General features: G+C 34.2%; 7 protein-coding genes, 1 non-coding gene and 1 pseudogene across 13 annotated transcripts; 6 read left to right on the forward strand and 3 right to left on the reverse strand.

The window, feature by feature from the left end:
* Positions 1 to 3,288, forward strand: LOC113847132 (gamma-glutamyl peptidase 3-like). The gene is made up of 4 exons (XM_027476020.1): positions 1 to 524; positions 1,255 to 1,584; positions 1,861 to 2,076; positions 3,169 to 3,288. Exons 1-3 carry the CDS (start codon positions 204 to 206, stop codon positions 1,957 to 1,959), a joined length of 750 nt encoding a protein of 249 aa, XP_027331821.1. The 5' UTR covers positions 1 to 203; the 3' UTR covers positions 1,960 to 2,076; positions 3,169 to 3,288.
* On the reverse strand, positions 2,968 to 5,594 carry LOC113847131 (AP2-like ethylene-responsive transcription factor At1g16060). Its single transcript, XM_027476019.1, has 7 exons — positions 5,455 to 5,594; positions 5,290 to 5,372; positions 4,947 to 5,035; positions 4,771 to 4,844; positions 4,619 to 4,669; positions 4,363 to 4,439; positions 2,968 to 3,576 (listed from the first exon to the last, which is right to left on the reverse strand). Exons 1-7 carry the CDS (start codon positions 5,592 to 5,594, stop codon positions 3,038 to 3,040), a joined length of 1,053 nt encoding a protein of 350 aa, XP_027331820.1. The 3' UTR covers positions 2,968 to 3,037.
* A 2,707-nt stretch (positions 5,595 to 8,301) lies between these two features.
* Positions 8,302 to 11,000, forward strand: LOC113846058 (heptahelical transmembrane protein 2). Of its 3 annotated transcripts, none has more exons than XM_027473887.1 (5): positions 8,302 to 8,709; positions 8,786 to 8,860; positions 8,963 to 9,035; positions 9,699 to 10,393; positions 10,887 to 11,000. In XM_027473887.1, the coding sequence occupies exons 1-4, from the start codon at positions 8,525 to 8,527 to the stop codon at positions 10,374 to 10,376; spliced, it is 1,011 nt and encodes a 336-aa protein (XP_027329688.1). In that variant the 5' UTR covers positions 8,302 to 8,524; the 3' UTR covers positions 10,377 to 10,393; positions 10,887 to 11,000. The 3 variants fall into 3 exon arrangements, with proteins under 3 accessions (XP_027329688.1, XP_027329690.1, XP_027329687.1); XM_027473889.1 differs by lacking the exon at positions 10,887 to 11,000 and adding an exon at positions 10,613 to 10,638; XM_027473886.1 differs by lacking the exon at positions 10,887 to 11,000 and having other exon boundaries at positions 9,699 to 10,654.
* Positions 11,001 to 12,578: 1,578 nt separating this feature from the next.
* On the reverse strand, positions 12,579 to 13,087 carry LOC113846059. 2 transcript variants are annotated; one of them, XM_027473891.1, is made up of 2 exons: positions 12,833 to 13,087; positions 12,579 to 12,734 (listed from the first exon to the last, which is right to left on the reverse strand). In XM_027473891.1, the coding sequence occupies exons 1-2, from the start codon at positions 13,048 to 13,050 to the stop codon at positions 12,608 to 12,610; spliced, it is 345 nt and encodes a 114-aa protein (XP_027329692.1). In that variant the 5' UTR covers positions 13,051 to 13,087; the 3' UTR covers positions 12,579 to 12,607. The 2 variants fall into 2 exon arrangements, with proteins under 2 accessions (XP_027329692.1, XP_027329691.1); XM_027473890.1 differs by having other exon boundaries at positions 12,579 to 12,740.
* LOC113846057 (nuclear pore complex protein NUP43) lies at positions 12,910 to 15,423 on the forward strand. Of its 3 annotated transcripts, none has more exons than XM_027473883.1 (6): positions 12,910 to 13,009; positions 13,229 to 13,879; positions 14,003 to 14,072; positions 14,437 to 14,668; positions 14,846 to 14,919; positions 15,006 to 15,423. In XM_027473883.1, exons 2-6 carry the CDS (start codon positions 13,260 to 13,262, stop codon positions 15,057 to 15,059), a joined length of 1,050 nt encoding a protein of 349 aa, XP_027329684.1. In that variant the 5' UTR covers positions 12,910 to 13,009; positions 13,229 to 13,259; the 3' UTR covers positions 15,060 to 15,423. The 3 variants fall into 3 exon arrangements, with proteins under 3 accessions (XP_027329684.1, XP_027329685.1, XP_027329686.1); XM_027473884.1 differs by having other exon boundaries at positions 13,004 to 13,126; positions 15,006 to 15,223; XM_027473885.1 differs by having other exon boundaries at positions 13,004 to 13,126; positions 14,846 to 15,223.
* Positions 15,424 to 16,011: 588 nt separating this feature from the next.
* Positions 16,012 to 17,275, forward strand: LOC113848176 (uncharacterized protein C12B10.15c). Its single transcript, XM_027477573.1, has 3 exons — positions 16,012 to 16,379; positions 16,450 to 16,616; positions 16,812 to 17,275. Exons 1-3 carry the CDS (start codon positions 16,046 to 16,048, stop codon positions 16,863 to 16,865), a joined length of 555 nt encoding a protein of 184 aa, XP_027333374.1. The 5' UTR covers positions 16,012 to 16,045; the 3' UTR covers positions 16,866 to 17,275.
* Positions 17,276 to 18,116: 841 nt separating this feature from the next.
* Positions 18,117 to 18,200, reverse strand: TRNAL-CAA. The gene has a single exon. It is a non-coding gene; the product is annotated as a tRNA-Leu (tRNA).
* Positions 18,201 to 18,294: 94 nt separating this feature from the next.
* LOC113847024 (50S ribosomal protein L35, chloroplastic) lies at positions 18,295 to 20,380 on the forward strand. The gene is made up of 3 exons (XM_027475851.1): positions 18,295 to 18,619; positions 18,722 to 18,838; positions 20,002 to 20,380. The coding sequence occupies exons 1-3, from the start codon at positions 18,392 to 18,394 to the stop codon at positions 20,077 to 20,079; spliced, it is 423 nt and encodes a 140-aa protein (XP_027331652.1). The 5' UTR covers positions 18,295 to 18,391; the 3' UTR covers positions 20,080 to 20,380.
* Positions 20,381 to 21,672: 1,292 nt separating this feature from the next.
* On the forward strand, positions 21,673 to 25,558 carry LOC113847692 (annotated as a pseudogene).
* The last annotated feature ends 245 nt before the right edge of the window (positions 25,559 to 25,803 follow it).

A 25,803-nucleotide genomic window follows, 5' to 3' on the forward strand; every position in this document is an offset into this window, starting at 1 on the left:
AATTTGAATCTTGGCACAGGAACCACCACATGGAAGCTTCCCCATACTGCTCCATTTCTGAGTGCATCTATAAAAGGCTCGTTTACTTTATACGAACTAGCATGCTTCAATTTGACTTCTCTCTTCCTGCTTTATAGATTCCAAACAACAGGGTCCTATTGCTGCTTAATTCACGCTTTATTTCAAGCCCAACTAGCTTGAAGATGGTAATTGACCGTGAAAGTAGGAGATATGCTCTGCTACAAGCAGTAAAAGATTCAGACTACATAAAGAAAGTACGGGGTGGATACTACAACCTTTATGTACAAGCTTTTGGGGATGAAGGAGAGAAGTGGGATTTGTTTAGAGTCTATGAGGGGGATTTCCCTGACTTCAATGAGCTACATAAATATGATGGGTTTGTGATCACTGGTAGCCCCTACGATGCCCATGGAAATGATTACTGGGTCCTCAAACTCTGTTTCATGTTGAAAATTATGGATGCCATGAAGAAGAAAGTTCTTGGCATTTGCTTTGGTCACCAGGTATGTTTTCTACATCTTCACTCATGTTTATTATGCTTTCCCGTGTCTGTTTTCACTTTTGAATGATCTATTTGGATGGAGGAAAAGCACAAGAGAAACAAAGGTAAAAAATGTTATATGTTTAAATGGAGTGAAGGAAGAGGAGAGGTGTTCCTTAGGGAGTTTTTATTTTTTTATATTCATATTTAAAAAATATTTATATAAGATAAAAATATATGTAAAAGAATTCATTAAAAAGAAGTATTACTAAAAAATAAATAAACTTTTAAACTATTTTAATTTTTTTATAATAATTTTTAACAATTTAATTAAATTTTTATTCATCTAAACAAGTAGGGACTGTTTTTTCTCATTATTTATTTTAATTCTCTAAATATTAAATATTTTTCACTCTATAACTCATCCCCCCTTTTTTTATTCTATAAAACTTTTTCAAAAATAATTACTTAAATAAAAGCAACAATAATTACACTTTATTTTTATTTGAGTTCTTTTTGTCGATAACTCATCCAATAAAAAAAGTATTTAAGATAACCATAAGTTGCGAATATAAATTTTTAATTTAAATTAATAAAAACACTAAAAAGAGTTTAACATTTTGTTAAGTTTTAATTCTTTGATATATCTCATTGGTTGGTGAATGTCGTCCAACAACGTATTACAGCGTATATTTGATGATGATGAAATGATGTTATTGGTGACAATTTTGGGAATGGCTTTGGGGTTGTAGGTAATAAGCAGGGCATTGGGTGGAAGGGTGGGAAAATCTCAAACGGGATGGGATATTGGCATAAGAGAAGTGCATTTGGTGAAAGACGTAGGTCCATATAGCTACCTAGTGCAGCATGACATGTCAGCATCTCTTTCAATCTTTGAGGTACACCAAGACGAGGTTTATGAGGTTCCTCCCGGTGCCCAAGTGATTGCATCTTCAGAAAAAACTCGAATCGAAATGTTTGGAATTGCAGACCACATTCTTGGAATTCAGGGTCATCCTGAGTATACCAGAGATATACTGTTTGATCTCATTGATCGCCTTCTCAATACAGATATCATAAAGGTACCATCAATATATTCCCTTGTTTAGACTGTGAGCTTTAAAATATAAGTGTTATTTTAATATTCTAGTGTATATATCTGTTTTTTAAAATTATTTATTTATTTTAATATTCTCATTTCTCCTAAATACACAATAAATTTTTTAGTAAATAATAAAATTTTATTATATCATTTAATATTATTACGTGATTTTAATATATTAGATATTGTAATTTTTATAAAAAGAATGTTAAAACCAAACTGCTCCATAAGTCTGACACTTATTGTTATAATACAGAAAGAATTTGCGGAAGATTTGAAGTGTCGAATTCAGTTAGCGGAGCCAAACAAGCAATGCTGGGAAATGATATGCCGGAACTTTCTCAAGGGAAAGTAGAGTTGAGGCACCTCTTACGTTTATGCATCCAAGTTGGGATCTTCTTTACTTTCTTTGTAGAAGACCTAGATTAGCTCACGTGTCTTGGAAGAATTTATTCTACGTTTCAGAATTAATGTATGTATAGTCTCAGTTAATTTTTGCATAACACATCGTCAAAAATGTTGATTCACGATGATAAAATTGGCCACGAATCGTATAATAAGATGATTAGTTAAGAGCATAAATATGGGTGGGTTAGTTTCAGAATATGCAATAACTTTTCACGTCTTGGATAATTTGCCATCATACTGTGTACGGAGTTACAGAGCATAGTGAAATATGTGAAAAAACAAAGAAACTAGAGGTTTCTCAATATTTCTAATTTCTATTGAGGGAATCGACAATGATATATACTCTCTGTTTTTCTTTACGAATTTAAAAATCGATAGCTGTTTAATCAAAGTTACTGGATACATATATTGGTGCATACTGGATAGTATATATAGAGTTCTCCAACACAAGATATTTCATATAATTGTTGACGGTGATATTTGGTTGTGAGTGAGCTATAACGACGTGTGTTGTTATAAAAAAACTCTCAAAAGCGTGGTTGAATTATGAGAATTCTATCATTATATATGAGTCAGTAAGAGACTTCGTCGTTTTGTCCATTGGTAAGTGCGTTTGTTGATTGTAGGTGTGCGTTGTGTATGATGGTGCATGACACGCTAATAAAACTGTTAGATGTCAAATTGTAGTATATGGTTGCGTTATGTAATGATTGTGCCATTTCAGATGTAGCCAGAAAGGATAGTGGTCCGAGTTAGCTAAAATAGTTATCATTCCTTCACCTCGTAGAAGGTCAATTTTATCCAAAACACATTAATCTTCATGTTTATTAGACTAATGACATTGATAGAAACAACTGATCATCTCATATTCACAAGTTGAAAATAAGTCTACTTATATTATTTGTCAAAGATTATCTCTCTTCTAAAAGCTTCATCCTTAGGTAAACAACAAATCAAATAAATCAACAAACATATACCAGATTTTCATTTTTCATGCATTATAATTTATAAACCTCATTTCAACATTAAATCTCAAAGTCGAATTGGTCACAATGGAGCATTGGCACTATGGAGTTGAGATCGTGGAACAAAATGTCATCCACTTGTTCATATCTATTGAAATCTTCGTACTCAAAGTAGGTCTGTATGTGATCAGGAAATTTGCACCTTGGCAACCCAGATTCCAGCTGTGTTGATAAACTGGCCACAGATGTCATCTCCATCATTTCCTTAAACTTGGTTGACTGAAGTAGAAGCTCCAATGCTGACGTAGCACCAGCTGGGCGAGGCTGAGTTGGGACCGACGTGGCTTCTTCTCCAATATTATTTAGTGAATCCTCATTGTGGAAGAAGCTGAATTCTTGCTCTTGATTGGGGTTTGGGGTAAAGTTGGTATCACAATTATGATTTATGTTAGTAAGATGAATGCTAATCCGGTTATTATTGTTGTTGATAGGCTTAAGCCGCTTAATATAACGGCTGAGATCGAAATTGGTGACAGCATTAAGTCCACGATATTCTATAGCTGCCAGGTCATAGGCCGTCGCAGCTTCTTCTTGGGTGGCTGAGAAAATTAGAAAGATTATCACTTTAAAGTTTTTTTTTACTAAGAATACATGATCAATTTTAATTTTAAATTAATGATAATGATATATCATTAATTATATACATAACAGGAAAAGGTTAACAAATCAGATAGAATTGGTGGGTCTTCCTCTCCCATTGAATACGACTGCCAAAGCCATACACATGACACATGCAAACCAGTAGCATGGGGATGAATTAATTAAATAATAGCCCAATTGAATGTCTTGAATGGAAGCAATTTATTAAATGAGACTTCTGTGTGGTTTTGGTCTACAATAATTATACCTAGAAGCGATTTGAAAAAAGTTTGAAATGAAATAGTTTATAGACATGTACAAAATTTAGATGGACTGATCACCTCTAATATAATATATATTGATAAATGTTATAGAGTACTGGTTTAAAAATATGAAGTGATTTTTTTAAAATGTTAGTAATGTATCTTTTCGCTTAATTGTTAACGCAATTCAATACAATGTTTAATTAAAAAAATTTACTTTTAATATCTTAATCAATAGTGTCATAAGAGTATTGATTAGCAAGACTCTAATAAAAATATATTAGAAAAATATTAATATCAATTTTTAGGGTTGAGTTTAAACAATTAATAATAATGAAATTTTATTTTGGAATTTTAATATAAAAATGTGTTATTTTTAAATAAAAAATTATTATTTTTAGATATTAATTAAACTTGACAGTAAACAAAATTTTTATTACTATATCAAAAGACAAAACCTTTGATATAGTTATGATAGCTTACCGTAAGTTCCGAGATAAAGATATTTATTGCCAAAAACTTTGCCAATCCTAGCCTCCCACCTTCCGTTATAATGATGTCTGATCATGGAAAAGCAAGTCATGAAATTTTGATTAGAATATGATGTTTTGGATTGGGAGTATGGTTGATTTCGAAGACATGAATCAGATCAGTTAATTGGCAGATATGAACTTCACATGGTTAATTAATTTGATTCTCAGTCCGTAGGATAAATGTGTTACTACATATATATGCATACCTTGCAACGCCTCTGTATTTAGAAACTCCCCGAGAAAAACCACTGCTTTTCCTGCAATTTTATTTTTAAAATATATCTACATTAAGCCACGATTTTTACTGAAATCTTCTTGATTACCATAAAGAAGCATGGTAGACGGGCTTGAGCTTTACCTCCTTATTGATCCAATATACTCCTCCCTTGATTGACCCTCCATTTCTTTCATTTCGTTCTGGTAGTTTGATAACTGCGATTGGATCACAAATTTGGCGTGTTTTTCATTTCTAAGATGCATATAAAATGAAAACCACAAACATAACAAAAACTTGTTTATAATAAAATTAAGTACCGGAAAATTAATAATGGTATCTTGACCCCAGTATTTCAGTGCTGCTAGATCATACGCACGTGCTGCTGCTTCTTCATTGTCATAAGCACCTGATCATACAACTTTCTTAACAACTATATACTTGGATTATTCGTTTGGTTTCGCTATTGACCATAGTAATCATCAAATATCAAATATATAATATACGTACCTAGGTAGACTGAAGAAATTGTATGTGAAGAGGAAGAACCACAATAAGATATTTGAGATGTCACAAAGAAAAAGAAATTAAATTATTTAACTAAATAATTAAAGTACGTGTGATCACAAATGATAATTACTATTGTAAAGAAGAACATGAAACCTTGTCGTCCTTTCTTGTTCTGTGACTCATTCCAGCAATGCTTGTCCCACAAATGAGCTTCATATCGGCCTGTCCAACGGTGCCTGATGATGAACACTTTTAAATAAGATGAAGGATTTGAGATAGATTGAAATAAATCTACATGGGATCAACCAAATCAAATACCTAGTGACTCCTCGGTATATTGAGCTTCGTTGAGGTGGGGAGTCTCTAGGGACACTTCTTTTTCGTTTCACCTTGGTGGTGACAGTGTTAAGATTATTGCTATTGCTTGCATTGTTTCTTACCTGTGATGTTTTGGCCATGGGAAAAGTTGCACCACGGCAAATAACAAGTAGGATGATATTAATGTATGGTACATACAAAATAAGTTTATATATATAGAAGATATGTAGGAATTAGTACTGGTAGTGATTGAAGTGAAGAGGTTTTATAAAGGGATGGGCTAAAGGATGGGGTCAGAATAGATTGTGCTGGCAAACATGGGAATAGCCGGCTGAAAGATGGTTGTTTCTGCCCGTCCGTAAATTTGGTTCTATGTTAAAAAATTTCCCTCTCGTCTTCACTCGAAATTTGTGTGACATAACCTTTAATACATTTTTGGAATCTTTTTGACATGTATCTTAATTTGTAAGTTTATCCTTTGATTTGTACTTCATAAACTAGTAATTTTGGTTTACATTATTTTCACAATAACATAAAAATATATATGCTGAAGGTATGTCAGTTTCCTCCCTGTCATTTTTAATAGGGGTATAAAAAATTGCTCAATATGTGGCTACCAATAAGAGGGAAAATATGGTAGACTTTCAGTTTTATTATTTGAATATAAAACTAGTGACACCAAATGTATAATTATGATATGCAATTTTCTTTTATTTATAACTGATTTTTTTTAAAAAAAATTTATACAGATATACAAATAATGCAATCTACAATTAAGGAGGAAATTTTTTTTCTTATTTAACAAATGTTATTACAGAAAATTTTGCTTAGACTTTACAAATTCAATAGGTTTAAGTAAGATTTATTGTTGAGTTAAAATATGTTTTATTTATTTTAAAGGATCAAGCGTGCTGTGAGCATAAAAAACTGAACAATTTTTGTTTAAATGACATGGTGAAAATATTCTAGACTATAGGTGGCAAACTATTCTACAATTGTACTTTTCATCTTATTTTAATTAATTAAGTATTTTCATTTATTTATCCATACAACTAATTAATTGTCTTGATGACGATAATGTAGAGCAAGTACTTAATTGTAAACTTAAATAAGTATGTTTCATTATGTATAGTTTTTAAAATAGCTGCTCAAATTCGACATAAACGAGACTGTTAATATATATAATATATAATGTGTATGATAAGACTCGTCTCATTGAGCTTAAGACTGTTTATCAGTTAATAACAACAATATCTATGAATGTTTGGAGAATGGATATTCAACTGTTATAAATTAGTTAATTAATTTTGATTTATCATTCTATTAAGTCATTAGCTGGTTGAATATGTGTAGAGTAGGCAAGATAAAATTAAAAATATAGGTAGAATGAGTTACACCTAATTATCATCATCTACATATGATTGAACCATTTATTTCATTGACTGAATTACCAAATAATGTAAAGCTCAGCAGTTCCGCCATGTATGTAGGTCTAACTACCCCATGTGGAGGATTAAAAAGGTTGTGTTGGTTCTAAGTTAAGGAGTGTCAAGCTTTTCCACCATTTCTGAATTTGCGAGTTATGTACAAACTTTAATGTTGGTGGGGCCTAAGAATTAGATCACAGTTGCCTTAACCATTTACTACTTCTCTAGTGGATGGGGATGTACAGGAAATGCCATGCACACTTAATTATTAATGAGTATGCGACACATGCATTTATCACAAAAAAAGGGCATGTATTAATTAGTCATGCTTCAGTGTTTAGTAGAAATTTGGTAAGCAAACAATGCTCATTTTTCCAAACACTAACTCTGCTACCGAGGTTCACCTAAATTACACCTAATAGCGAAAATTCATTAACAATAAACCAACTGCCTGTTCTAAGTACAATTATTTTTGATAAATTAATTTTAAATTATTAAATTTAACATTGTAATTTAAACTAATATCTAAAGTAATTTTAAGTTTTAAAAAATTCAAACGTTTATTCTTTGTTAAAAATATAAAAGTGAAAATTTTAACACTAAAACAAACAGCATCTAATTAACTAAAAATGCCAGTTTTTTTTTTGTCCAACAAAAATGCCAGCTTAATTCTACCACCTGGGAAGGACAGAAGAAAGCAGAATCTCCTTAAAGCAATTAGCAAAGCCTAGACAGTAAACATCTCACCCGAAAAGAAGCCCAATAATAATAATAATAATAATAATAATAATAATAATAATTATTATTATTATTATTAAATTATCTGCAAATTTTCATTATTTTATATTATTGTTTACTAAGGTTAAAAAACGGGGAATGAAGTGGGAGTAATTGACAAGGAGTTAACTTGCCATTAATGTTTTCCAATTAGGCCTTGCACCCATATTCATGCAAGGGTTCGTTCCTAGCTTTTCAATTGATGAAAAGTTCACTATATGATTTATGCATCTAATTAAAAAAAAATCTATTTATGAAAAACTTTCGTAAAAACACTGTTTTGGTAGCATGTATATGAAATTAAGACTAGGAACATTATTAGATTAAAAATTAACTAATTTTTATTAAGACTTTTTTAAATTTGTATAATATTATGTATAATAAAAATTATATAACATAAACTTTCATTTAAAAATTGTAGTATTTAACATTTTTAATACAATGAATTTTATAATTTTTACTAAAAATTTGTTATATATAATTTTTTATTTTATATAATATCATATAAATTAAAAAACATTTTTATAATATTTAAAATATAAATATATAAGTTTACATAATATAATTTATGATAATTTCCTATAGAAAAATAAAATAAAATAATGTACCAAATCAAAGACTCAATCATGTACAAAGCGAATTAGTTGACAAAAGCTTGATGTAGATTGAATTTCATTATTTTAACAAATCATGGTCACATAACCCTTGATTCCAATACACTATTACCACACTATTACCGTAGGAATAAAAACTTTAACTGGGAGTTTATCTTATCTAGAAGATTGTAAAATTGAATGCAGAAATTGATGGAGGAGGGTTTATTCGGCGACGAGTAGAGTAGATCTGCACGATAACCACGATCGAGGATGAATAGCCGTCACCGAAACATCAAATCGAAGAGATTCGAACGCCGATTGGTAAAGTTCGAAGAGCTACCTGAGTATTTAAAAGACAGCGAGTTCATCCTCGACTATTACCGTTGTGAATGGCCAGTCAAAGATGCTTTGTGGAGCGTCTTCCAATGGCACAATGAAACCCTCAACGTTTGGACGTATCATTCTAACTTTTACTTCTCACTCTTTCTATCAACATTTTGTGTGCTATACCATGATTTTCTTTTTGTGCAGGCACCTAGGAGGCTTTCTCATATTTGCTGTGTTGGCAGTGATGAGCACAACCACGCAGCTATGGAATTTGCTCAGGTATTGTAAATGCAGGATGCCACATCATTTTGATGTTTCTGTGTGCTATAAGATTAAGAAAGAATGAACTGATTTAGTGTGAGTGTGAGATGCGACCACCAGATCATCGAGGGCGCTCATGTTGTTTACGACCACCATGACGGAGACAAACAACTCTTACAGTGACGATTTCCTGGTAAATTTTATTTAAATTCATTGTTTCATCTAATATTAGTGATTATTACAGATACCTGTGGCAAAATCAATTTAAATTAAATTATGTCTATTACTTCTCTTAACATTAACATGAGAAAAAGTGAAATGCTTTATACATAAAGAGTTTCTTAAGCTGTGCAATGATGTGCAAAGGATAAGAAGTTATATACGAGAAGTTTTTATTAAAAATTATAAAATTCAATAAAATATTAAATGCTATTATCTTTTATGAAATTTTATCACATAACTTTTTACTATGCACAATATTGCACATGTTAAAAAAAATTTATATATAAAAATTAAAATAAATTTTTTAACTTGTGTTATTAAAATTATAAAATATCACATCATTCAATGTATTAATGTCATTAAATGCTACAAGTTTTTAATCAAAACTTACTATTGATTTCTTATCTTGTGTTATGTTAACAAAAATTAAGATTATCAAATCTCAAAATTTATTATTTATTATGTCATTGTCTCATAAGTATAGCAACAATAATTTCTTTTATGTCATTGTTTTTTATGTCATTGTTGCTATACTTTACCATGGACTATCCTCTGACCTAAACACAAGATGACTAAAGAATTCATTGGCTATTCAATCAATTGTTGCTTGTGTTTCCTTCTTTTTTTTTGTCAGGATTTGCATTTGAGACGCATTATAGACCCATCCATCCTTCATGATATGAGAGGATCTGGAGTAGAAAGAATTCCTCGATGGCCATGGTTCATTTTCTTAGCTGGAGGAATGGGTTGTCTTGCTTGCAGTTCTCTTTCCCATCTTCTGGCCTGTCACTCCAAAGACTTTAGTCTATTTTTCTGGCGTCTAGACTATGCTGGCATTTCTCTTATGATTGTCTGTTCCTTCTTTGCTCCAATTTACTATGTGTTTTTCTGCAATCCTTATGCAAGGTTACTCTATTTGGGGTCAATATCTGTGCTTGGACTCCTCGCTATTGTTACCCTACTTGCACCTTCACTTTCTGCACCTCGGTTCCGACCATTGAGAGCCTCTTTATTCCTTTGCATGGGCTTTTCAGGTGTGATTCCCGCAGCTCATGCTCTTGCCCTGCATTGGGGCCATCCCCATATATTTGTTGCACTTGGTTACGAGCTTACTATGGCCATTCTATATGCTGTTGGAGTTGGCTTTTATGTTAGTAGAATACCAGAGCGTTGGAAGCCTGGCGCATTTGATATTGCAGGGCACAGCCATCAAATATTTCATGTTTTTGTTGTTCTTGGGGCACTTGCTCATAGTGTTGCCACACTTGTCATATTGGATTTCCGACTGGGATCGCCAACCTGTGCGTATTAACCAGTTAACAATAAGCTGTTTGTTAAAACTCCTGACAGCAAAATAATTAGAATTTTATTATGTTGGTTTTCCTTTTGCATGAATTGCAAATATAACTGTTGCATGAAATGGCTGGTCGTGACAGATGAGAGTGCAGTTAAACTTTCTCAGCAGAGTAGTAATGCTGTGTTTTAAACAATTCAGATTTAATTCAGACAACCCATTCATTAGAATCTTGAAACAAAATGTAATAACAGAAAAAACCATGAAGACCATTAAAATGGTTTTAAAGGGGACCTGTGCAGAAAGTCTTCAGAAAATGCTTATTTAAGGGCGGATGCTTAAATGGCAACAGGAATTAGACATTTTGGTGTACCTTACAATGTACGTAGATACTTATCTTTCCTCAATATTAGATTAAAGTCAGGCATGTTTACTGTTGTATATTGATAAGCATAATGCTGAAAGGAACATTCCGAAATCAACATATGACCTGATTCGTGAATACAAATATAATTGCCAAATTTTCAGGCCTGAAAAATGATGCCTTGGTCGTTGAATTTAGTCATTGCTTCCTGGACTACGACCTAATTTGTGACCTTCAGCAAAACATGTTTTCAACATGAATTTTTTTTATCACCATCTACAAAAGGAAGCTCAAAACTTGAAAATTTCATCTTGACTGTTTTTCTAAGTCAGTTTTACTTTCACCGTGGCTTTAAAAGGTCGATGAACTTCCTAGATTTTTTCCTTCTTTAGGATTTTGCTCAACTAGCTGCTTGTCACTTTTGATGTCAGTTACCGAAGCATCTTTGTTGATCTTCAGAACTGATTGGCTATATTGTAAACCCATTTTTAGTCACTAGAGTATCATTTAGTGAAGCAGGATATCCATTGTGTCACACTGGAATACCATTGGGATTTGGGTGACAAGGGGAAGCTATTTGGAGATACGGCAATAGCATTTTCGGAAGCCATGTATCCCATTAGGAGGCACAAGATAGCCATTGGGAACCAGGGTTGTCCAGGTACAAATTCATTGGCATGTGGAGTAGGTACAGTTTTATTTCTTAGAACACGATTTCCCTTATCTGTTATAGCCACCAGATATTCGTACACCATAATGGCACCCTTGCCGATGCAGACTGATGAGGTGATCTAGGGGAGTTGACTGCAAAAATAGGAGAAATGTTTACTGGTGGGGATAAAATTCCACCCTGATCTTTGATGCCCGGAATTGGTACTGAGCCAAAAACTGGAATTGTGGATGGGTTTGATGGTGGTGCATCAGCAGAAATTTTCTTTGTTGTTTGCTTATTAGGGACTAATTTATACATCATTTACATTTTGGGGGACTAAATATATGTTAAACATGGAGAAAAATAACTAAAAGACTAAAGTATCTACATTTGTAATTTTGAATGACTAAATTTTGTCACATGTAAATCATTTGTCAAATCACCCTGACATTCTTAATTTTTACTTATGTAACGATGTCTTGCTATAATTCTTTTCTTACTCGATGCATTGGAGAAGACGGACTATCGAATTCCGGTGAAAACCAATAATGATATTCTTTTTTTGGATCAAACAGAAAGGAAAGGAACGCTGATAACGGAAACTACTCTACTTCTAACTACACCAACAGCTTAGGTGATACTTGCATAGGTGATCAAAGATATATTTTTCAACATAGTTTGTAGTTATTGCTTCGGTCCCAACTGGCTTTTAGGATGATTGTTGAACTTTTGAAACTCTGGATTTGCTATTCCAAAACCCTATGTTAGAGTTTTTGAAGTAAAAAAAAAATGATTTATTGTATGGTTGAATTTACCTTCTTTTTTTCATAGTTAGATTTACGTAAGTGGAGATGCTACCAAAAGTAGCTTTCATGTTTCAGTAATGCACATGTGATTAAACGCATTTTGTAAAATTAATTTAGTCAAAAATGTGTTTGAGTGAATTGATTTAAAACTGAAAATATTTGTTTAGAAGTAATTTTAACATTAATAGAAGTGGCTTTTAAACGCATCATTACCAAAAGAACATGAATTTTCTTATTTGATTTTATTAAAATAAGAATATAATATTGAAAAAAAAAATTGTCAATGTATGCGAATAAGATCTTCCACAAAGCAAAAGATAATAAAATATCAAATCACATTTTGAGAGCTTAAATCGACTACTGTAGCCGGTTAAGTTTGGAATTATTGTACACATCCAAACTCAATTTGCAAAACCAGAGAAAGAGTTCAAGAATTTGGTTCGCTAGGCAGAGAAAAAATTAGAAAGACACACAAGGGAACCACCAGAAAAGCTGCAACCTTAAGCAATTCCTCACTCTGCGGCGTTATCACTCCAATCCTTGACCAGTCTCCACTGTACCTAAAAGAAAAATTGAAACATTCCCATGAACTATAATCAATAAAACATCAAATAAACTCGACGAGAAAGAAAACCAAACAAACTAAACTTACCCGGCGTCAATAAACCCCAATCCAAACACCCCAATAGCAGTGCGAGCAATAATAGATTTCGAAACCCTCAAAGGGAAAAGGGATCGTTTTTGAAACTTGCCATTCTCTTGGAACTCCTCCTTTCTGGCCGATATTATCCAAAACCTCGTTCCAATTTCTCTCACAGGAACACAAGAAGTAAGGCATAAAACATTACAACTCCTACCCATGACTTCCATTTCCTCTTATCCACTGTGTTAGAGCCACCCCCATTCCCCAAATATAAAAAAGGGCAACCTCGTAATTTAGTTCGAGGTAATTAAGATTAATGTTCAGGGGTATTTGGGTCATAAAAAACAATTCCTCCCTTTTTGTTTTGATCCAAGCAAATTACGCTTACGAAGGGTGGTGTTGTAGGTGTAGCAGAAAAACCCAGCAAACCCTGGCAATGGCAGTGACGGCAAGTTCAGAAATCCACAGGTTTCCCCAATACAAATACGTCGACGCTGTTCGTTGGCTTCCACCACTATCCGCATTCGATCGATTCGCGGTTTTGGCTCTATTCGACTTCGATTCCGATGTTTCTTCCATCGAAATCCACTCTTTCAAATCGAACCCACTTTCCTTGGAACCCCAATCTTCATGGGTCTCACCTTCCCGCGTTTCCTCTCTTAAAACCTCGCAGTTCCTTCAGAAAACCATAATCGTGGCTTCAACTTCCTCTGGCTCCCTCCACTTCCTCTTCTCCGATTCCACCGACGCGTTGCTAGAATCGGAGGTTTCGGTGCCCGAGGGTGCTCTGCACTCGGTGCCCGCTTCTTGTGTTGATCTAATGGACGGTGGCGTGGAGTGTGTGACCGTTGGGGAAGATGGGAGGGTCAATTTGGTCACTGTCGGAAATTCCAACTTGAATTATCGGAGGTTGTTTGATAGCGGGGGGTTAGTGTCGTACACGTCGGCGAAGTGGGCGTCGCCGATGGAGTTTGCCACCGGTGGATATGGTTTCAGTCTTCAATGGTGGGACCAGAGAAAACCGGGAGGACCGGTTTCCCAGTTTAAGGGTAACTGGTAAGAATTGTGTTAATTCAGTGAGTAACTATTTTTGAGAGTATCAATTTGTTATATATCACTAGTGATTTGCCAATGGGCTCATTGTTTTGTTTTCTAATAAAAACTTATGTTGTGTTGCAGGGATAAAAAATTGACTTCTGGGATTGTGCATTCTATTGACATTCATCCATCACGAAAGCACACTTGCCTTGTAAGATGGCTAGCTAATTGTCCTCTTTGTGGATGTTATTTACATTCAGCAGTAGTTTACTTGTAAATGTATAACTCCTTTAACGGTGCAGTAACCTACTAATGTTGAAAATTTGTACATCTGAAATGTATGTATATATACTATATTGCTAATGTGCTTTATTCATCATTTGGTAAATTTTAAGGCCTGTTTAATGATATTTTAGAGCTGTTGGCTGTTTTTCTCCTCTGCAATAACAGTTGCTTTTACATCAGTTTATCTGATTACTTGTATGGATTTAAATGAAATTGATGGTTTGGGGATGTTCAGTGCTTAGTGCTTTTACTTGTGTGCTTCTGATGTTTCTGGAGATATCTATACTCAGGCTGGTGGCTCCTTAGGTACTGTTTTTGCATGGGATCTTAGGTGGCAACAACAACCGATTATACTTTCGGGAGCAGCAGCTGGGGTTGGCAACAGTGTAGTGCAGTCAATATCTGAAAGTGAGGTTTGGGAGGTTCAGTATGATCGCTGCATAAAATCAAACTCCTCATCTACCCGGATCTTACCTTCTATGATCTGCTCAGAGGATGGAATTCTCGCGGTGATTGAACAAGGTGTGTATTTTCATTGCAATTTGTGACATGTTATAATGCCAATTCATGATGGCTTAGATTTTTTATGTTATTTATGTGGAATCTCCATCCTTGTCCATGGAACCAAAATTTTTCAATTGAACTACATAGTGAGATTGATTTGGTGCATTTGTGATGTTGTGTTCTTACATTGTACAGGGGAGGAACCCATTGAACTGCTGGCAGAACCTTGTGCCATCAATAGCTTTGATATTGATCGACATAATCCATCGGTAAGTGGGGGCAGGTAATATTGTTGGTTTTATTCGGGAATTATTTGATGGTGTTTTTTTTTTTTTTTAAATCGATGGGCATGCAGGATGTGATATGTAGTTTTGAGTGGGAAGCAGTAGCTATATTGACAAGACAATAACCTTCAGAGTTCTAACCTTTGGTGGCTTGAAGTTCAGAAAGGGATAACATTTTGTTACTGATGGAAGGAGTAGAGCTTTTTACGGACCATTTATGCTTATCTATTCGGCAATGATCTATTCCTTTTGTAAAGCCATTTGTGCAAATGGATTTTGGGATTGTACAATTTGCAGCGTGTGTGAAGGTGACTTAAAGGGGTACATTGGATCAATACTATCACTTGTTTTACCTATACATTCCTTGACAGTTATTGATGCTAGGATAGGATCTCCATCCTGGATGTCATTGTATCTATCAACTATTTGATTCCTACGCTGATTTAACCTGATCACCGGAAGCAACAGAGTTGATATTGCATGCCATAGTTAATCTGTTGTATAGAAGAAAATGCGCTATCAATTAGCTTTTTGTAGTCAAACTTGATCTTCATTTATAGACATGCGCTACCAATTCAATTACTATCTTCATAAATAAATGAGGAGTAAGGTTACTCTGTTTTTCTTTTTAATCTCAGTTTGATTTTCTTTTAAACATATAGAAAGGACAATCTTTGTACTACACTCACTTTTGGGATTTAGAGGGGAAAGAAAGAGAGAAATAGAAAAAAATAATAATAATAGAGAAGATGAGAGATATAATAAATAACGAGGTGAATCAATTTCAAGTTTTAAATATTTAATTCAACACAGTTGATTATTTAATCCTTTTTACTAATATTTGCATTCTAATATATTCGTTCTAAATTACATTGTTCCACGACTTTTGTTTTAAAAGAAATTAGATAATATTTTTGCATTTTTAAGTTTTCTTATTTTTATTTTTGTGAATTATCAATTAGCGGCATCATTAATTAATTTTTATAAAATTTATGTTTCGGAGCTAATAAAAGATTCGAAAGAAAAGGAAAGAGAATAAATCAATTTTTCATAAAAATGATTGATTGTTTGGAAAATTTAAAGTGGAGGGAAGAAAAATAAGAAAAAAAAAATGCTCCCTCCAAATTTTCGACGTCCCCATCCGAATTCCCTAGCAAACAGTATATACCGAGAATTGGAAAAGGTGAAGAAGAAGAAAGCGAGAGAGATGGGAAAGGGAAAGGGAAGCATAGATCTGAATAGAAATGGGAAAGAGATGGAGGATCTGAGCGGGCGCGTTCATCAACTTCCCTGTTGTGTCAAATTCGATGGTCCTGCATCTGTTTCCCACTATTTCAAACCCAAACCCTCTGCTAATTTCGACGAGGCTTTCCCATTACAAGAAGCACATTTTAGGGGCAGGTTACTTCAAGGAACCACTCTCAACCTTCCTCACAACTACTCTGGTAAGTGCTATTTTGCTTTTCTATTTTTAACTCTTCATTCTTAACCAATTCGTCCGTATTGATTTTCTAGGTTTTGTCTTGGGTAAGAATACTTCGCCTCCCGCTTCCCATGAAAACTCTCACTCTTGGGAGACCAAGGCAACGTTTCATGACATCACGTATTGGAACCACGACTACGTTCCTTCCCACAATGACGATCTCTTCCGAGCTTTTCATTGGCTCACTGTTGCAAATGCTGTAAGTCTTTTATTTAAATTATTCTGATTTGTATGTTTCATTCACAGTGTTTACGACCCATTCATGGCATCTAATAATAGCATATGACATATAAATTGATCCAAATAATCCAAAAGAACACTAAAATGTGAAAAATAATGTTTACTGCCAAACTTTTTTAAGGTTACCTTATTTGATATTTGTCTGTGACTGCAGCTGCATAATCCTGTGACACCTGAGGAATTGGCTTCATCATCTATTGTGCCCTAGAGATGAGACTACTCTGATATCAATTGCTGTAGCTGTCATATTTTCAGTTAACTTATTGTTGTAATGTTTATGTTTTTGTTGTACGTTGTCTCCAACGGTCCCCTGTGTACTTCCCCTTTTACTAAAACTATTTGTTGTTCTTTGTGTGAATACCATTTATCATCATATATGAAAACATGCTGTCTCCAATGCCCATCAGATATGCTAGCATTTAATTAAGTGAATTAGTGAAGCAATACGTCCAAAGGACTTTTTTCCTTTCACGTTTTTGCTTCTCTTTGTTTTCCTCCCCAGCTTCTTCTAATGACTTCCTTTGCAGTGGGATAAAGTATGTTGTAGTTTCCTCTGATTTGAGTTAAAATTTATAAGTCATGACATAACTTGGCTTTGGTTTTTTGGGAGAATTATCAACGAGGATCCACCGTTCAAGCCTAATATCATCTGAAATGTAGTTCAAATTTTGAACTGAATAACCATATTCTGATTATTCAGAATGTCTATGCAATCCTAAGCTGTAACCAGGTTTCTGTATAGAATTATCCCTTGATTGTTTTAAGCCTAGCTCCTGTTCGATCATTCTACACAAGGAAAAGTAATATATAAATTCTATAGAATATTTTTTTTTCTACCTCCTGTCCTGCATTTCTAGTGCCTTTGATTGTCATTTGTTGCTTCAACAACTTGCTATAAACCTGAGTGACATGATGCAATTACAAATACCATAATGTAAAACAAATTATTACGCAATAAAATAAAAGCACGAGCATTTGAAAGTGAATGCATTGTTGAATTAGGGATACAGTTGCTAATTACATTTCATTTATCTCCTCCGTTTATAGGCCATGCTAACTTTTGGTTTTAAAACTTGAACAGGTAAATTGAACATTCAACTTTCAAATGTGTATTAGTGATCGCGCGATGATTACTTAATTATTCTCTTCCTCCTTACTGACTGTGAAAGTCATTTGAAATCACTCTGTGGTTTAGATGAACAATAGACGATAACGAGTCACAACAAACAAAACCTCTGTTGAGTTAAGCTATTTAGAACCAAATTTTTTAAAAGAGAAAATAAAGTTTGATACACAAGTTTTTACCGACATATTAATTTATCCATAGGCACACTGATCTTAGATATTGAAATGCTAATCATCCATACGTAACACGAAAATTAAATGCACTAAATTTAAGGAAAAAGAGAGGATATGCCTGAGGTAATTATAGAAGTGATGGTAAAATAGAGAAAGAAATTGTCAGAAGTGGGATTTGAACCCACGCCCTCTCACGAAGACCAGAACTTGAGTCTGGCGCCTTAGACCACTCGGCCATCCTGACGGTTGATACTACTTCTTTAATTATAATTAAATTTTAAGGCCTAGTAAGTGAACCCAAAACCAAAACCAAAACCAAAACAAGTCACGAGCGAGGAAGAGGAAAAGTTTGAGGACAGCATTCTTTCCATTTTCCCTGTTTCAGCACCTTTTATCCACTACAATTTTTGCTTCACCTCTAGCTGATTCTGAAAGATGGGTACGGTGTCGTTTGCCTTGGGACTCTTACCTTGCTCTTCTTCTTACGGTCAAGTTCGATTTCCCGTTTTGAACAACACCAACTCCCTCAAACTGAGTTTCTCAGCAAGCATTTCTGCTCCAATTCTCCATCAAAAACGCTCCACTGTTCCTTCTACTCTTCCTCTAAGGCTTCGCCCTCTCACCGTCGTATCTGCCAAAGGCTACAAAATGAAAACCCACAAGGTCCCTCTCTCTCTCTCTCTCTCTCTCTCTCTCTTCCACTCCTCTTTTTGATTTTGGGTTCACGCAATTTGAATGTCTATTTGGCTTTGGTTATTGCTTTAGGCTTCGGCAAAACGATTTAGGGTTACGGGTCGAGGCAAAATTGTGCGTAGGAGAGCCGGAAAGCAGCATTTACTTTACAAGAAGAATACAAAGCGCAAATTGCGACTCTCCAAAATGGTCAGAGAATAATACTAAATTGTATAATATTTATTTTCACTAAGCATAGTTGTGCAGTTAGTTAGAGGATTGTTTTAGGGCCTTCTCTTTTATTTGGTACGCTACGAGGATAAATTGAACATTAAGATATTGAAACTTCTTCGCTTAGTAGTTTTTTGCATTTCATGTCTATATGTCAATGCCTGAGAGCAATGTTGATCTTATGCTCCAATTTATTAGGAGAAAGGTCTTAGGCAACTTTTAAAGTACCCCCTCTCTTTCCTATGAAGCGTCAATTATCACATAATTGAGTTTGGTCCTTGAAATGTATTTTTCTTCTAGGTTCCTAATTGTGTCACCAAATACCAAGTTCATTTCAAGGGTGCATTTCTTGTTTCTTACAGACGGACTGTGTTTATTGTATGAGAATCTGAAACTTACTCATTGTAGCACTCTGTAGGAGATATAATTTTTTTAATAACATTAGGGGATATTGTTAAAAGCTCTTGTATATGGTGCCATGCCATTCATTCATTGCCTTTTTATATATATTCTCCAAATCAGTGCATCAGGATTTGCACAGCCAAAATAACACTCTCTTATGTCTCTCAAATGCCTTGAGCAATGTATTCCAAGTTTCACATTTTCTATTGTCATTTCAAAATCTTAATTTAGCAAAGCATACACAATTGACTTGTCCAATATAAACAAATATCAACTACAATTTGATCTGATAAATTATGTGAAGTGCTAATGTATAGCTATATATGAAATGCATGCATCAGATTGATGTCATATGGAACTTGGTAAGCTTATTCAAATCATCAATTGAACTAATGCTCTGTAGTTCATTCGAATTGATTGCTTTGTAAGAGATAAAATGAATTTTATACTCATTAGAGAAATCCAATTGTTGGGGTTTCTTCTCATCTTGATCTGGGGGCTTCTACCAAACCCACATCCATCCCAACAAAAATTGGATTTCTCAAACGATGTGGCTGGATTAAGCTGAAAATGTTGCATTTGTTGACCTGTAGTTATTTATGCTTCCTCTTAAATTTTCTTGTTCTGGTTTGAAGCAGTTTAAATGACTGAAGTTTTGGCTCGGGTTTGATATAAACTATTGTATCAAATTATGGGATTGGTTTTCTCATGCCTAACTTATTTTTTATTGTCATGCACAGCACCCAGTCAGCAGGAGTGACTATGACAATGTAATTGGAGCCTTACCATATCTGAAAGTAAACAGAAAAGCTACATAGATTTCGTGTTTGCAAATCCTAGCTAGGTTTAGTCTAGAGATTTGTGATGTCTCCAATATGCTTTTACCTCTTCTGAAAGTTACTATATTTTTCAGATGAATACAGGCAGTTTTTTCTAATTGAGATATCAGTACCTCAAAAAAATGGTACACCTTCCTGCATCATGTAATAGTTTGTATCATCGTATTGTAACTTGTAGTATTTAATTATTACATCTTCCTATTTATCTTTGGAATTATTTAGCCAGGTATGCTCAATCATGTGATCATCATAGTCTATTTGTTGAGTAAATGAGGAATGTCAACAAAATGCCTCTATAAGAAATCCTTTGAAACACTATTATGTAAAATCCATGAAGAATCCACATAATTTAACGAGTACATCGTTTCTTTAAGTAAAATTTGGGGCAGCATGGTTTATAATTTGAAACTGGATCGTCCGGGTGCAAAAACAAATAATCCTTTTGCTAATATTGCAACATATATGTTTTCTGACTAACTTTTATTATCGTCATCTAAAATGGGATGTACTTTGAAGAGTAAAGTGCATGATTGATAATCATTGATAAGATCACTTTTATGATACACAACCCACGGAACCATAATAGTATTTCTATTTTCTGATTGTGTTTACAAAACAATTTTTTGTATTCATATTTTTATTTCTTTTAATTTAAAAAATTGCAACATTTTTCACAAAAACTATTCATGCGAATATCATTACTTTTATAATATTTGATGTAGATATTATTTCATAGAAAATAATGATTCACAAAATGTTAAATGAGATTATAGTCCAATCATAACGGGGTGCATTTTTTTTTCAATTAGCTTTGTATTGTGTAGGCGTAATATAGTATGAATAGGGTTAAAAGTATTTTTATTCCATGAAAATATGATTTTATTCTAGTTTTGTATAATTTTTATTTGTTTTTTATTCTTAATAATTGCAAAATATCTACTTTTAATTTTCTATAGAAAAATAAAATTGCATAATTGTTATTCAATATAAGACTTAAAAATAAATATTTTTATAAAAAATTAAAAATATTATATTTTTAAAGGTTAAATATATATTTAAGTCGTATGATAATATGTATCCAAAAATGGTGGAAAACGATGACAAAGCGATCTACGAAAGTGTAATTAATGATTAGAAAAAGTAAAATTAAGAGTGCAAGAAATTGAAGGGGAAAGCATTACTTACGCATTAGGTAAGAAAAGAGTTCACTTGTCAAAAGTTGAACCATTGGCAACAAATGCTACCGTCACTTAAAGCGAAAGAAAGAAAGAAGGGACCCACATTATCCATACTCTGAATTCGTTTCATACGTGTCTGCCAGCACACGCGCTGACAAATACCAACACAAAGGTTACTTTCGACAATTAACAGGTTCGCACGTGACACTCGATCACGTGCACGCCGAGCACACCTCAGAATCATCGAACAATTTGTTTTTGTTTTTGTTTTTGCCAACTGCCAACTGCCAACTGCCAACTGCCAACTGCCAATTGCGAAACCTCTTCTTCTTTTCCTCTTTCGTCTTCGTCGTGTTCTTTATAGGGTTTTTGCCAACTGCCAATTGCCTTTTTTTTACTTCATTGTAAAACTTGTTGGTTCAGCTAATGGGTTCAAGGAACCTTCGTTCAGACTTTGAAGCAGTGCCGGTAAAGTTAGAGATTGAGGACGCGCTAGAAGAAGACCATTCTCCTCCTAGCATGCGCTTGAAACCTCCATCGCCTTCACGAGAGGTTTTTTTTTTTTTTTTTTTCATTTTTCTTGCCAACTTTGGTGAGCTTAGGCTATTTAAGGAACCGGTTTGTGCTCAAGAGTGGAATGACTTGGAAGAATGTGATCTTAGGCTCTTTTTTTTTTTTTTTTTTTCTCTCTTCAAGTCCTGTTTTTTCATTGGAAGTCAAATGATGTGTTATGGCAAGTTGAAAACATGATATTTTCGCTTGTGATCCTAACTCTCTTTTTGTTTCCTTTACTGATTTATTAAGGGCACTCATCAGCTAATCCCTTTTACTGGAGCCAAAACAATACTTAAATTTTCGATTCTGATATGTTTACAATTACAACGCTTTCTTACCTAAGAAGGGGATTGAGGAATCACCCTCCTGGTATGGATGGTGATCATTAAGTCAAAATAGCCCAGTCCAAATACGCTCATTTTTATTTTATCGTTCTTTTTCTCGAATAGATACACTTGTAGCAGGGGTTTAACGGTTTAAAATTAATAGTGTCTGCCTCTGTCCTATCTAACATCAAGAGTTGGCTTTACAGTCATTACTTCTTGACAGAAGTAATATACAGATGAGATCATAGAAAATGCATTTTTATCACAAGCGTGGTTAAAAGAAGTCTGTGTTAAAATTTTACTGGTTTTTCCCCATTTTTTTATAAGCTGTGTGTTTAATAATGCTCATTTTAGTAACTTCCTTTTCTCCTTGTGCATGGTTTTAAAAATCATTTAGCAATGGAATGCTTCAAATGGTGCATCTTCCAGTTCTCCTTCGCAGTACAACATACTGGATGAGCCTAGCCCTCTTGGTTTACATCTGAGGAAGAGCCCTTCGCTTTTAGATTTGGTACAAATGAAGCTTTGTCAAGGGAGTATGTTTGTTGCAAATACCCAAAATGAAAACTTATGCTCCGGAATGAAAAAGGAGAGTCGAGGTTCTGTCGAGAAGCTTAAGGCTTCAAATTTCCCAGCTTCATTTTTAAGAATTGGTTCATGGTAGGTATATTCAAGAAACACTACATGTCACTAGTATTTTGGGAAAATATATTTTTCAATGAATATTAATTAGCTCAAGCTTCTCTTTATGGCAGTATAAATCAAAACACGAGGGTGACTTAGTGGCAAAATGTTACTTTGCTAAACATAAGCTTGTTTGGGAAATTCTTGAAGGTGAGCTAAAGAGCAAAATGGAAATCCAATGGTCAGATATTATGTCACTTAAGGCAAATTGTCCTGATAATGGACCTAGCTCATTGACCGTAGTGGTAATTTATTCCCCATATTTTGTTATCTGTACAGCTAATATAATAGTTCTTTTACATGCAGACACCAATGCATGGATAAACTTTCAATGTGCATGTATTTATTGGTGAGTTTGTATACTGCAGCTTGCTAGACAGCCTCTTTTCTTCAGGGAGACTAATCCTCAGCCCAGAAAACATACATTCTGGCAGGCAACATCAGATTTTACTGATGGAGAGGCTAGCAAGCACAGGTATGTTCTTTTCAGAGTCTCTCATATGTGGAATTAGGCTCAACTGTATTTGTACAGATGAAAAATATTATGGTTTCGTTGATTTATTGTAAGCTGGGAAGGATAACCAGCATTCAATAAAACCTTTGTCTGAGTATGTCAAATAACAGCACGATAGCTTATTGAAATAATTGAGGAAGAGAGGGAGGTCAAGTTGCATTTTTAACGTAGTATTTATTGGCTTTAGAGGACTCTTAATGTACATTTAAAAGCATTTATTGTGAAGTGTTTCTTATTGTAAAGGAACCATTTGGTTAAATTTCTTAGTTTTCATTTGTACTAGATTGGTACTACATGTTTAGGCACTATGATCCTATATTTACTAGGCCTTTGTGTTTGCAAACTGCATCTTGTGGTTTTGTAGGCAGCATTTTTTACAATTTCCACAAGGAGTGTTAGCCAAGCATTTTGAGGAGCTTATTCAGTGTGATATGCGTCTTAATTTCTTAAGCCGACAGCCAGAGATAATTTTGGATTCACCTCACTTCGATACACAACCTGCTCTTTTTGAGAACATTGACAATCCAGAAGATTGGGATTTGCATCTAGTCAATGGTAAAGGATCTACCCCGTCTTGTTTGCAGGACATAGGATCTCCTCATTCATCCCTGTCACCATCATTTAAGATTGAGTGCAATGATCACTTTGGCCTTACCTTGGATAATCTGCCTTGTGAAGCACCTTCCCCCAGTTCAGGTACTATAAGAACTTGCTCTTGTTATGATTGCCCTGGTTATTGGCCCTTTTGTTTCATCAATTAACATTCCCCCCCCCCCCCACCACCCCGGTAGTAGTGGTTTTTGCTATAGATCTACCATGTTAGTATCACTATGTTCTGTTGACAACGATGAAACTAAATGTGACATAACCTTTATGAAACTTGTATTATGCATTAGCTGTTTCATTGATTAGTCAAATATCTAGAACATTGCTTGTGGTAGCCAGCAGCTCTACTCTGTTGTAAGAATATAAAATTCTCCTCCAATATTTGTCAAATGTGATATGGTTATAAAATATCGATGATGGATCAGAAATCTACCACTGTACTTTTAACATGTCAATTTCATCTAGTTCAATATGCTTAACTTGCTGAATACCATTGTTGTCACATCTACTGGAAGCAAGATTGAGATTGAGCATAGCATGAATAATGTCAAATAATATTTGGCATCAAACATCCCATATTTTGTGCTTTATGTTTTCCATTACAAATGTCGCTTCAGAGTTTTTATGTTGCAATTTAGCTTAACTTATATTTAGCTGTCTAAGCAAATCTGCATTTAGGTTTTCCATGTCCATCTTTCCTTTATATTCTAATGTGATATGATATGGATTTCATCACTATACACATTCTGTGTATGCAGTATGTACGTGGCTTTATAATGAACTTAAATTAACTGGTCATTTCTATGGCTTAATTATTAATTTGTGTTGGCACCCTTAGATATCTAAAGCTGACTTTTATGTGCATGTGTTGTGCTTTGTATTAACTTGTTTTGTTTGTCTTTTACCAAAAAAAAAAAAAGTCATGGACTACCGTGCAATTGAAGGGAGTTCAAATTCTGAAACTGATTCCAAGGGCCCAAGAAGTTGGGATCAGATAAAATTGCCTGGACTCCGCCCTTCTATGTCAGTGAGTAATTTTAATGACCACATTGAACATTGCCTTTCTGAACAAATAACTTCCGGGAGTGCATCCTTTTCTGGAGGAAGACCCGAGTTCCAGGAAATACTAGAAGAAATTGCACAGCATCTGCTTAATGACAATCAGGTTACAACAACGTCTGATGAAAAATCACTCATGTCGAGGGTCAATTCTCTCTGCAATCTTCTGCAGAAGGACTCGGCTGCAGTGCAGAATTATGACAAGGTAAGCACTGTTGAAGGACCCGACGATGGAAAAAATATTCAACTTAGTCATGATCTTGAATCAATGCAGAACCAAAAAATTAGAATGGATGTCAAACCTGCTAAAGAGGACTTGAGAGATGTTTCTGGTGGCAAGCTGGTACCAAGCATGTCCAGGAAAGACTCCTTTTGGAGAGTTGCTTCTTCACCTCCCTCGAATTGCATCACTTCCAAAATTCTTGTTTAACATATTAGAAGAGGATAGTGAGAGTTAAGCCTGATAGTTATTCTGATGTTTCAAATTTCAAAACGGCTTAGATTAAGGTGTATAGATGATATGTTGTGTCTTCATAAGCGTGAAAGGTTATATTTTTGCCATGGGAACCACTGGGATTTGGAAAATATTTTAATGAAAAATCCTGGTAAAGCCCGTGTGTAAAAGATTGTTACAGTTACTCTAGCTTTATTTTCTGCTCTTCCTTCCGGCTTTGGTAGACAATTGCTTGCATGTAAGAATATACTAAATTTTGTGTTACCTTTTAAAATATTGGGTGTATGAATCTAGTGTATCGGCTGTTCCGTTACTTCTGTAACCAGA

This window comes from Abrus precatorius, unplaced genomic scaffold (assembly GCF_003935025.1).
Source record: "Abrus precatorius isolate BTA unplaced genomic scaffold, Abrus_2018 Scaffold8, whole genome shotgun sequence".
Lineage (NCBI taxonomy): Eukaryota > Viridiplantae > Streptophyta > Magnoliopsida > Fabales > Fabaceae > Abrus > Abrus precatorius.